Source organism: Panthera leo, chromosome B4 (genome assembly GCF_018350215.1).
Source record: "Panthera leo isolate Ple1 chromosome B4, P.leo_Ple1_pat1.1, whole genome shotgun sequence".
In the NCBI taxonomy this organism is placed as follows: domain Eukaryota; kingdom Metazoa; phylum Chordata; class Mammalia; order Carnivora; family Felidae; genus Panthera; species Panthera leo.
In genome coordinates this window covers 96,469,751-96,483,253 of record NC_056685.1, presented here as the reverse complement: position 1 = coordinate 96,483,253, position 13,503 = coordinate 96,469,751, and the positions used below count along the sequence as shown (strand labels likewise).

The 13,503-nt window shown below is 34.1% G+C and overlaps 1 protein-coding gene across 1 annotated transcript in view; it reads right to left on the bottom strand.

Moving 5' to 3' along the window:
• The window catches only part of TRHDE (thyrotropin releasing hormone degrading enzyme), a 379,106-nt gene that overhangs the window by 99,748 nt on the left and 265,855 nt on the right, over positions 1-13,503 (bottom strand). Inside the window, exon 7 of the mRNA XM_042944643.1 lies at positions 10,053-10,118. Within this exon, the coding sequence (XP_042800577.1) occupies positions 10,053-10,118 (66 nt within the window). The remainder of the gene's footprint in view (positions 1-10,052; positions 10,119-13,503) is intronic.

The following is a 13,503-nucleotide window of genomic DNA, read 5'->3' as shown; positions in this document are numbered from 1 at the left end:
GTGAGATTAAGCCCCTCATCAGGCTCTGCACTGACAGCATGGAGCCTGCTTGGTATTCTCTTTCCCCCTCCCTGCTGGCGCTCTCTCTCTCTCTCTCTCTCTCTCTCAAAATAATTAAATAAACATTTAAAAAAACATTTTGAATCCATCCATGTCTCTGTGTATCTACTGGCTATTTAAGTTGCCATTATCTCTCACCTGAATATTCAAATATCTTCCTAATTTTATTACCTGATTCCTCTCTTGGTATGCAGATTGCCCCAAGCCCAGTGTGTTATTACAAGTTTCCAGATAACTGCTTTAAACACAAATGGAATGCTCTGGTTTCTCTTCAAATCGCATAAATCTTTCGCCTTTTAAATACAAACGGAACCACATCACATTCCAGCTTAAAACTGATCCGATCCTTAGCATCCCGCTGCACTCAGAATAAAATCCAACCTCCTCAGCACAGTCTCCTTTGGCACTCTATGATTAGTTCCTGCCCTCCTCTCCTACCTTCTCTCTCGTCCTTACTAACTCTGCTCGGACACACCAGTTTCTTTCTTTTCCTTGAACTTAGTTCTCTGCTCCAGCCCCTTGCAGGCCCTTCCATATTTCCAAAATGATCTCCTTCCTCCCCAGCCTTTTCTCACCTTCAGACCTCAGTAGACATTCCTTCTTCTGGAGAAAGAGTTCCTGAACACCAAATCTAAAATTGCCTGACCCATCTGCCCATATGTTCTCTCACAGTGTTCTATTTTTTCCTTCCCAGCATTTCTCACATTTAGTAAATATCTATGTATTTGCTTTTTTTTTCCTGCGTAGGGTCAATCTTACCCTGTTATATATGATTCATGAGATCAGGGCCATATCTGCTGTATACAGCATGCTCTGAATTCTTGGTATTTATCGTGGCATCTGACATAGAGTGGGTATATAATAAGTTGGTGTGGAATAAAAGGATAACTGGACACGCCTGATGGGGGAGCAACATGTACAGTGGATATAAAAACTAAGCACAGCTGGAGCAGGAAGTGAAATCACAATTTTGGTTTATTAGCACAAAGCATTAAGAAAAGATTTTAACACTATAATGAGCTATTTCCCTTAAGGGTAAAAAATGATCTGTAAAATAATCGCTGGGAGAGACCTTGAGCAGAAGAGAACAGGTGAATATAAGAGACTGATTGCAAAAGGAAATGAGATTCGGTATGACAAATGAATTCACCATTTCTTTGTGTGCTATATTAGCACACAGCCCTCTCTTCCACAGACAGAAACAAGAGGTAGATCAAATGTTTTTAATGCACATAAGAGTGGGAGAGAGCCAAAGCATTAGAGACTGTTAAAAACTGAGAACAAACAGAGGGTTGATGGGGGGTGGGAGGGAGGGCAGGGTGGGAGGGAGGGCAGGGTGGGTGATGGGTATTGAGGAGGGCACCTTTTGGGATGAGCACTGGGTGTTGTATGGAAACCAATTTGACAGTAATTTTCATATATTAAAAAATAAAAAAAATAAAAAAATAAAAACTGAAAAAAAAAAATGTTTTTAATGCATTTGAACCTTTTATAACTCATTTTCCAAATAAGTAACTTAGGGGAGACCTTTGGCACTCCTCCTAAGCCACTAATTTATAACATGTGCTTTTTCACAATAACATTAAAATATTTAGATATCATGGGGAAAATGAATGTGTAGTAAATATGTTATGGTTCATTATTTTTACTTTATAACCATTTATACAAAATTATGAAAATGAGAGTAAAACTTCAATCTTCAAATGGATAAAACACATGGATGATTATGTCACCAAAGAATGAAATGCAAGAGAATATATGAAAAGTTTTCAACATCATTTGTGATAAAAATATATACACTGAAATAGCAATTGGGTAATTTTTTACTTAGTAAATTAGTAAGAAAATTATTTTGAAAATAGGATCCAATGCTGTTTGTTCAGTGTATTATAAAAAGAGAACTTTCAAACTTTATGCCTACTCCTACATATTAGCTTAACATTTTAGAAGAAAAATTGATAACATGATTCCAGAAATTGATATGAAGAGACAACCAAAATATAATAGGAAGATCTATAATTTAAAGACCATTATGGTGCTGTTTAACAAAAACTGGAAAGTGATCTAGATGGTCCCAAACAAGGAAAAAGCTAAATTTATTAAAATATATTATGGTACGCCTAGTATTAAACTATGTAATAGCATCACTAAGCATTTATAAAAATATGAGTAATAAGAAAAACCATCTTCCAAATTTAGAAGGGTTCTTTTCACAACAACATTGACTACATTGCCAAATATGTAGTTCTAGGCTATTACGTGAAGGTTCTGAAAAGGGCCCATAAAAGAAAAAGAAATGATTGAAGGAAAAGAAAGGAAACTGCTCATGCAAGAGTTAAATAGGTTAGAGGAAAAAAAATGCCTCTAAGGTAAGTTTATTGTATCCTGAACTAGCAATCTGATCAAATGTAGAGTCTTCAAGGACTGAGAGGCATTTTGCAGATAGATGTACCCACGGGTGTGTATATTAAAGACTGGTGTGCATTTACACACATAACAGCATATGAATATACATACTCATCAACAAAATGTGTCTAATAGTTTCACAGATACATTTTAAATAAAGTTATCTTAATTTTTTATGTTTATTTCTGAGAGAGAGAGAGAGAGAGAGAGAGAGAGAGAAAGCACAAGCAGGGAAGGGGCAGAGAGAGAAGGAGGCACAGAATACAAAGCAGGCTCTGGGATCTCAGCTGTCATCACAGAGCCTGACACAGGGCTCCAACTCCCAAACTGTAAGATCGTGACCTGAGCTGATGTTGATGTTTAGCCAGCTGGGCCACCCAGGTGTCCCATAAATAAAGTTATCTTAAATATCACTTTATAAAACCAACTCTTCTTAGCTAAAATATATCTTAAGCCCTTAAATAACAGGTAAGAGAAAACCAATGAATATAACTTTCTAAAACTTCCTGTTGAGCTTCGTAAATGCCTGCAGGATGACCAAACAGAGGTGTATGTCGTTAATAAAAAAGGCTTTTTAGTTCATGCTAGATGGTTACAGTGGTCAGTTAACAACATTTAACTCAGAGGCAAAATGACAAGGATTCAATCAGTAGCTGTACATAAATTAATTGAAACAGATGAATAGAGATTATTTCGTACTGACTGAGAAATATGAATAACTATTGCTACTTAATGTTTAAACTATTTGTTTTTTATTGGAGATAGTATTCTTGATTCTCAAATCCATGGAATATTTCCTTATAATTAATTTTTTTCTATCTAACATTCTCATTAATTTTAGCTTTGTAGTTAGGTCTTTAATAAATTAAATGATAATTAGGTCAAATCCTATGATTAAAACCACCAGCAATGATAACATCATTATCGTATGGTATTGAGTGATCACAAAAAATTATCATGAAGTGTTAACCTTTCTATCTATAGTAATTCTAAAACTGCACAGTGATTTAAGTGAAACATAGAGAAATCTGAGCAAAAACTGTCTGTGGTTATTCATTTTACAATAAGCATGATTCAGCTACCATCTGGATGAAAACACAATACTGTCTCTTCAGAAAGGAAATTATCTTCGACACACTGTCTCTCTTCCTCTATTATTTTATGACTTTCTATTTTTCTGAAAAATCTACATGCAAGGGAGCAGACGCTCTCTCACAAACGCAAGCCGGAAGTTATCGAATAAAAATCCTGTGTACACATGTTAACATATAACTTCTCACTGGAACACAAGTTATTGAGTATGTTGTTGCTACTAACAATCCCTCTGGCTTTGTGCCTGTCATTACCTTCAGGCTGTCAGAGTTTTATGAGCACAAACCAATAATAATGATATTTCCCTTTTGCTTTTTATCCATACCTCATTGCCTTACATTGATTTGCATAAGCAATTTCTACCCTGATAATTGGAGCCAAACATCTTGTTCTGGGTTACCTTATGGAAAAGAGCAGTTAAATACTAATCAAGAGAAATCTTTCTTATTCAACCATATTTTAGATGATATTGAATTACCTTCATTGGTTGAGCAAGAAGGTAACGTATTTTCTGACATGGATTTCAGGGTTTGAGTTTATATCAAGCTTAATGATGTTTCTTCATAATTTGAGTTCCCTGGTGTTGACTCATAATAACATGAAGGATGGGATCGTGAGGTTTAAATCATTAAAACAATACTGCTTTTGTTTAAAAAGAAAAAGCAATAGTACTATGTGCTAATTATTTTTTAATAGCTACTGAGACAATCAATGTTATCTGAGGATTCCATAATTATAGCCTTATTATTTTATTTCCAGAAAAATCATAGAAAAAGAGAAAATTGTAACTAGGATATTAAAACAAGTAAAAATTATATAAGAAATGTCAACATCATGTAAAAAAAATTCTATCTAAAAGAATCATTAGCTGAATTACTTCAGAAATAAGTCTATAATACTCATGTAGAATGGGGATGTGATCTATAGGAACTTAAGTTATAAAAAAATAAATAAAAGAAGTAATTCCTAATTTACTGATCATATGCATAAGCATTGCTACATGTGGGTGAAAATTAACAAATATGCACTCAAACAATAATATCCCCAGGAAATGAAAGATGTAAAAACTGACGAATGATTCAGCAATGCTTAAAAAGTATTAGGGGTTGAACATGGAATGAACTATGACTGCACTCAGGAGAATACAGTGTCACCAAAACCAGATGAAGAAAGTCTTTTAAAGCACTTTTGGATAAAGATGGTGGGTTGAACAAACCCATCTAATTTTGCTCCTTCCAAAAACCTAATTAGAACTACTCTTAGTGTATGGGTATAAATTCTTTGTGATACCCAAATATCTTGATTTTCTGAAGTATAGCAGTGGGCTTTCCTGACCTTTAGTCCTCTAATCCTTCCAACAGTTTTGGAAAATTCGTATACCCTGTGCTAAATCCTATTCTGCTTGAAATACCTAGAATAGTTCGGTGTTGCTACTATATTAGGCATCAAGAGTGGTATATTCCAGGAAAAGACCCTCAGAGATGGGAAATTTCCATCTGTATTGGATGGTAATCTATGGTTTTCATGGTCAAATTTTCTTAAATAATTATATACAATTGTCTAAATTGAAGAACATACTTTGGGAAAACAGATATTGCTTCAATAGAACATTATCAGAGAATACAGAATTACAAAGTCTTTGGGATCAAAGTCTATTTCTGACTAGACAGGAGAGAATTGGAATGGGGACCTTGAAAGTCTAAATTCCACTGAACCTTCCTTGACATCAAAAGCAGCTCTTCTAGCCTCTGAAAAAGTTAGTTAGTTACCACTAGTTTGATTCCCTTATAATAACACTCATCAAGGGGGATGCCGATTCTCTTTAAGACAAACCTCCAATTCACTTCAGTGCCATCAGACCCACAGGTACAGTTGATTCCAGCCAATTTCAGGAATACAAGCAGAAATTCTGACTTTAGGGGCACCTGGGTGGCTCAGTCAGTTAAGCGCCCAACTCTTGAATTTGGCTCAGATCATGATCTCATGGTTTCTGAATTCAAGCCTCACATCAGGCTCTGTGCTGACAGTGCAGGGACTGCTTGGGATTCTCTCTCTCTCTCTCTCTCTCTCTCTCTCTCTCTCTCCCCCTCTCTCTCTCCCCACCCCCACCCTCACTCACACTTGGGTGTACTCACTCTCTCTCTCTCAAAATAAATAAATAAATTTTTTTAAAAATTCTGACTTTAGAAAAGATAGCATATACACTAAAAATCGCCAAGAAATTTAAAAAAGTCCTTAGAAAATGTCATCTGAGACAACTGTATGCACATGTAATGTATCCAGAGCAAAATATTAAAATGTAACATAATATGAAAAATAACAAAAAAGCAAGAGAAATATAAGCAGTTTCTTAGTAGTGGGCAAAAAGAAACATCACCAGCAAAAATTCTCTGTCATAGCAAATGCTGGTCTGATTTGACTATAGCTACAGTACTATGTACGTTGAAGGCCATATAGTCTTAATATTCAGATAATAACTAAAGACTCAAGAACAGGGAATTACTCACTTTTGTATATCTAGTTTACAAATTTTCCCATCAAATTAAAATAGATGTCCCAAATTAAAGTATCAAGCCCAAATTGTCTAACTAGTAAAATGCATTAAATAAATCTTACATTTGGACATTCTGAAAGACGAAAAAATCTCAGAGAGTATTTAGTACAACACTTACATTTTACAAATCCAGGAAAGATTTAGTGACTTGTAGAAAGCCCCACCATTGATTAAAAACAGAAATGATAATCATTTCCATTGCCTCATGCTTCCAAAATACACCAGCTATTATTTTGGGAAATGGATTATGTAAAACAGTAGATATGTGGAGTCTGAAAAAACATAAACATTTCTATGTTTTAAACATATATTATTTATGAGAGCATACATAATCCAACAAGGGTTCATGCTTGGTTTTCTCCACATTTCACTTTCAATTTAAACATCAAAACAGAAGCTGACATATTAATGGTAGCCAGAACTAATTTTTTATACTGTCTATTTACAAAAAGAAGTTTTGAGGCAATTTATTTTAAAATTGTACTAAACTGAACCATTTAAGCATCAAATAAAATTCAAGAAATAAGGGAATTAGACAAAAAAAATCAAGATGACCAAACCAAAGAAAGTTGTGATTATTCTGTATGAAACTATTTATTAGACTTCTTAATAGCTGATCAAATGAATTATATGATTGTTAGAAACAAAACTTTTCTCAAAAAGTCTCTAGAGTCCCTTTCTACTGAGGAATATATATGTGTACTGAAATTGAGAATATATTTCCCAGGGGTGCCTGGGTGGCTCAGTTGGTTGAGCATCCAATTCTTGGATTTTGGCTCAGGGCATGATCTTGGAGTTGGTGAGATTGAGCCCCACATCGGGCTCCATGCTGACAGCACGGAGCCTGCTTGAGATTCTGTCTCCCTGTATCTCTGCCTCTGTCTCTCTCTCTCTTTCTCTCAAAATAAATAAACTCAAATTCTCAAACTTTTTAAACTAAAAAAAAAATAAAATATAAGAACACAATATGAAAAGTAGATGAATATAGTTGAATTGATATTCAGATACTTTGCAAGTTAAATATGAACGTCTGAACTGATCTAGAAACTTTCCAGAAACCTACTACCTTTCTATATTACTTTTATTATATTTAATCTATAAATATTATATTTATAAATTATGTTATATCTGTATTTGTTATATCTTAATTTATATTAGATTTAACATTTTATATTGTGTATATTATATAATATATACAGTTGACCCTCAAGGGTTTTCAAACCCAACATGGGTTTGAAGTGCACAAGTCCACTTATATGTGGATTCTTTATAGTACAGTATTATGAATATATTTTCTCATCCTTATGATCTTCTTAATAACATTTTTTATCTAGCTTACTTTATTGTAAGAATACAATAAATAATATATATAACATACAAAAGTGTATCAGTTTACCGTTTATATTATCGGTAAGTCTTCAGGCAACAGTAAGCCACTAGTAGTTAAGTTTTTGAGAGTCAAAAGTTGTATGTGGATTTTGGACTCTGTGTGTGTCAAGGGGGGGTGGTGAGTGCTCCTAATCCCTGTATTGTTCAAGGGTCAGCTGTATTATATTTTATATATTTGCAGTTGTCTTAGTAAAAAACATTTTCCTTGTTCCCAAAAGCATTTAGGATGGGTCATAAGGATACAAAAATTGTAAGAGAACACAAATTTTAAAAGAAATCACCATTATAACATTGCTCCTATGTGGAACATGAAAGGCACAAACAAATAAATTGAAGGGAAAAAGGAGGAGGGGAAAGGAAAGAAAAAGAGGAGGAAGGAAAAAAAGAAATGAGGGAAAAATATATATGAAAAGCATCCTATTTGCAATTTGGGATTGACCACACCTGTAAATCTAACTCTGGGTCTGTCTGCAATGTAAACCTTCACTTGTCATCATAGAAAAGCCATGGTTAATGTAAAAACAATTAATAGATTTCCCAAGCAGAGGGAAGCATTGAAAGTCCAGATTAGCTCCTATAACATGTCAACCAAGACTCCCCAGAGCCTTGTGGATTGGAAATATATTAATATCAACTCTGACCACTCAGCACCACGACATGAAGTGTCTGTTCAGGAGGTCATTTCCAAAATGTATCCCATAAATCTTCACGCACAAGAGATGATAATTTATCACCTAGACATAGGGATCTACTGTAAACTAATCCAAACTGCTGATGATACACTAAATCAGTTTGAGTGATGAGTATAAATAAAGCTGCAAGCGAAGTCCTGAAGGATACAGATCCATCTGATCAATGAGATGTCACAAGGTAAATGAAATGCAATGTTGACAAACATAGAGTCCCCTCAGTTGAAAATTAACCAAATCAAGTATCAGAGCATAAAGGCACACATTAATACAAGCTTCAAATAAAAGTTTAATATAATAGGAGTCAGAGGGTACCCTCTGTTTCTGAAAAAACTAAATAGTCTGGGTCAGTAGAAAAGGGTTTATTAAAAATTGATGTCTTTTGTATACTATCAAAAATACGACAGGGTGAAGAAAAATTTTACAAAAAAATAATCCTTTCCAAATAATATAACTAGAGTTATTCAATCTGCTGAGCAAATCCATACACACAGACGAGGAAAAACAATAAAAATTTTATACAGAAAATGATTTCACATCAACTTGCTACCAGGAAATCAAATTCAATTTGTGTTGCCCTAATGAAAGCTTAGATATTTTCTGGAACTGTCACAGGCTACAACTTCAGTGGGAAAAAAAACATAGGATTGGGGATAAGAAGGACATTCCTCCAGACAGTTGATATTCATGGAGGGCACTCCTTGAGAAAAAAGACTTTCCCAACTATGTGATCAGAATGGAGACTCTAGCACCCGGCAAATAGGTTCAATAGAATTCAGCTATTCTGAAGGTGTCCCTAATGGAAAAAGCTGATTAAAGTAAATTTCAACCCCTGCTGAAACAAATCTGTAAGAATATTTTCTAAAGGAAATCGTTCTTCAACAAATTTATATATTTTTTTCTATGTTGTGTTAAGTATATGTAGCTTTGTCGTAACATATTTAACTCTTGCTTTGCATTTTATCTTTTCGTTCATTTTGGGCAAAGATAGAATTATACTAAAATATGACCTAATCCCATATGTAGTTTATTTAAATTTCAAAATGAAAAGCTTTACAAAGAAGAGATAAGACTGATTGCTCTCTCTGTCTTAGCATAATTGTATTTCAGGTGAACATCAATTTACTTTAAAGGACACTTCTAAGTAGCAGAATGCATCATAAATAATTCATCAATCACAGCTGCTAGGAACATGATTTAGTCCGACAGATTCAATGGAATAAAAGTTATATTTTTCTATATTTGTGTTTGCATTAAAGAGTTTAAGAATCCTCTTTTTTAAGAATCCACTCTTAGATTCCATACTTCATACTTTAAATGCAGTCAGTATGATAACACTGCTTCTTTTTTTTCCTTTATTTAAAACATTGTACTTCTGATTTTAAAAACATTTAAACAGCTTTGGAACAAATAACATTTTATCATATCAACAGTAAAACAACAACATAAAAGGCAAATATCTGAAAAATTGCATTAAGATTTTCTCAAATATATGTAAAGCTCACATAATTTATTTTCACTTTAAATAAACTTTCAAATTTAAGGAAAGTGAAGTAGGCTTTTAGAAAATCTTATACCGACTATTTAGAATCTCATATATTTGAAAATTATTTCAACTTAAAAATGCATATTAAACAGATCTAAATTGCACAGTAGTTCAAAGTTTTCCCAGTTGATACAGTGAGAATCCTATCTACCACTTTCATTTGTCATATGGAAGGACATTGTTCACCTTACTCATCTTCAAGTTTTCCATCAAATTTGGCGATTTTGTATTGGCAATTTCCCAAACTGTGAAATATCTTTAAAATAAATATATTGACAAGGAAAATGTAAGACAAAATAGAAAGCATTTTACTCACTTGCAAACCCCTCTGAAATACAGAATGGCCCATAAAATTAGCCAGCATTCTAATTAGAGCAGCACCCTGTAGGAAAGAGTATTAAAAGGAGAGAGAGAGAAAGAAAAAAGAAGAGAAAAAATGTCAATCAAGTAAAATGACTCTAAAATTATCCTATATTAATCAAAAAGTCTATTTCATTCATGCTATTATACTCTTAGAAATAGAAAACAAACGAAAGAATCATGAATACAGTGCCCCACTTACAGATAACAATTAAATATTTTGTTTTGCGGATCTAAAAGTTCTGTGGTTATAAAACCAGTGACTTCTCTTGTACAGTCTTCTGGACAGAGTATCTCAAGGCAATAATAAGCTGTAATTCAGGAGTAATAAAAATTTTATTGAGCACTGTATATGACAAAGTTAATAAAACATAGTTCTTGTTCTTACAAGCTCATAATCTAGTAAGGGAGGGATACCCACATCAATAAATAATCGTATTAAAATATAACTTTGCAGTAACATAGCTACGTATCTACCCCTGGCTCAACTAAAAGTTGAGCTGTAGAAGTGTAGAGTAGGGAGTACCAAGTATTCAGACTGCTTGGATTCAAATCCTGTCTCTGACTCTCACCACGTTTACTTAGGAAAATTTTTTAACCTCTCTGTTTCTCACTTTTCTCACTTGTAACATGTAGGCAATAATAGCCCTTATCTAATGTAATTGTTCTGAAGTTTACGTGAATTGATATATGTAAGGCAAACTGAGTCTGAGGAACAGTAACTGTGATATGAGTGTCAGCTACCTGTATTATACCGGGGTAATTGTTTTTATTTCCTGAATGCTTTGTTTAGAGGCTGGATGTAGCCATATGTCCACATAAAACATGTGATCAATATAAATATTCAGAATAATAGAAGAAAATACTGGTTTAAGAGTCTATTTCACCTATAATGTTATCAGTGCAAAAGGGTAGACATATAACCAATATGAAACATTCCAAATGATGATCAAGCCTGGAGAAACACAAATTTGTATATGAAATATAAATAAGCCTTCAAGAAGATATTTCAAACTGCACCAAATTTTTTAACTATGAAGCAATGGATTATAAGCAGCAAAAGTATAAATATAAATAATAGGCTGGTTTTAGGGGGAAAAATCCCTTTATGACTACATATCCCACTTCATACCCATTAGAAATTCACACGCTCCGACAATTCATTTCTTTACTAGTTGCTTCTTTTTTACAAGAGAATCATAAGAATCACACATGGATTTTTATCTTGCCTGGAACTTAACTGTTGCAGCCAGTCCAGAGACATAAAAATGAATTTCTATTGTTTGTTAAAAGTTATTTCCTAGAGTCTGAAATTTTAATGCAATCCGATACTCAGGCTCCATGAATCACCATTAAAGAAATGTCTCAAAAAAAATTTCAGTCATCACCAAAATTGCTCTCAAAATTGGTATTTTATTCACAACTCAACAAATGATAAGCTGGACAAGCCATAGAGTTTTATGCCTCTTCTGATATATTTTCCTCCCACACCTTCTTCTCTTTGCTCTTTCTTCTGCTTTTTCCTCTTTATCTTCTGCACACTTGTGTAAGTCCATAAAATATAAGCATTTATGATTCAATCAGAGGACCAGGTTAGAATTCCCTCTAGAACTTATCAGCTCTGCTCCTTGAATTTCCTTGACAAGCTCCCCTCCTATACATTTCCCAATCTAATCTTCCCACCCAGAGGGTAGAAACTGTCAGTTCCGCAGCAAAACTAACCCTTGCCACCTGGGAAGTGAGAGTTAGAATCTCAAGCAGTCAACTCAAACTCTCCTTCAGAACAGAATAGCCATCCTCAGATGATTTAAGTGTTTCCCTCCAGGTAATGATGACTTGGTCTCTTGTCAGGCTATAAAAACTATCAATTTAGCATGGTCTAATGGCAAAAGAGTTCTTTCTAATCATAAAGAATGTACCCGTCTGGGTTGAGTGCTAACAGGAGATAAAACCTAGAAATATAATCAATATTTAAAAGTTATATAATACCACCGAACTTCTTTTATTATTATACTGTGTAATTTAGTTAACTTTTAGAAAATGCTCTGTGTTGCCCACTTGAACATTTAAAATTCTCCAGAGTAGCATGCACTCTTCTATATTTAACTAGCCTTTTCTTTCCAAAGCTGAATTTTGAAAATCCCTAAATCATAGAAAACTGCATAGACAGATGGGATCTCCAACTGTTATCATTCAGCCAACATATACCGGGCACCTACTAGGTATGGATTATAACAAAGATCACACCTCTTAATGCAGGCATAACTCACCACAAACCTTTTCTAAAAAAAAGAAAACACCAAACCCCTTTTGGGGTGTCTGTAAACATTGTTTTCACCAAGTAAACACCATTTGAAATATTGTAACTTACATTCACCTGTGATTCAAAATTCTAGACCCAATCAAACAAAATGGATGTTAGACAGCCTAAGTAGCTTTATGGGGAGTAAATACACTATTTCTGCAAGATTTTTATAATTTTGAGACTTGCCTATGAAAACCCATTATTGTATTTGCTATACTAAGTTCCAGAGAGAGAAAAGGACGAAAGCAACTAATTTTTTAAGGTTTTATAAAGAATATTTTTTTTTAAAAAAAAAGCATGCTTATAAACCCATTCCTTAGGTAGTAATTTTTCTATATGGGGTACTTTTTTCATATGAGTTCTCAGCTAAAATTTGTTTCATTTCACATTGTAGTCATCTGTATGCACATCAGTCTAATAGACACTAAACATCTCCAAAGAAAGGACTGTGTCCTCATGATTTGGTATCCCTGTTCCCCATGCTTGGCTCAGAGAAGGTGTTCTCTTAACATTTTAACTGGATGAGAGAGAAAGAGAAATTAGCAAAAGCATAGCAATTACTTTGTATTCAGCCAGGATACACAGTTTATTACTTTATCAGTGTACTTTAGTGATAAGTAATCGCCTTGGAAGAGAGGGAGATCTTCTCAACTAATGGATTCCTTTAACATATGCTTTATTAAGTAAGGTAGTGTACTCAGTATCCTGCAGAATATAAATAGGAATGCCACAAGTCTCTATGTTCAAGGACCTTAAAGCCTCCTAAGTGAGATGAGAAGATACAACATATTATACAATGAATGACAAAAGAAAATATTTTACTCTGTTTCAGAGGAGGGAAAAATTCTAATATCTAGAGAGATGAAGGACAAAAGGGATCTAAAAAGTGATGCTTGGGGGGCGCCCGGGTGGCTCAGTCGGTTGAATGTCCGACTTCGGCTCAAGTCATGATCTCATGGTCTGTGAGTTCGAGCCCTGCATCGGGCTCTATGCTGATGGCTCAGAGCCTGGGGCCTGCTTCGGATTCTGTGTCTTCCTCTCTCTCTGCCCCTCCTGCACTCATGTTCTGTCTTTCTCTCTGTCAAAAATAAAGAAACATTTA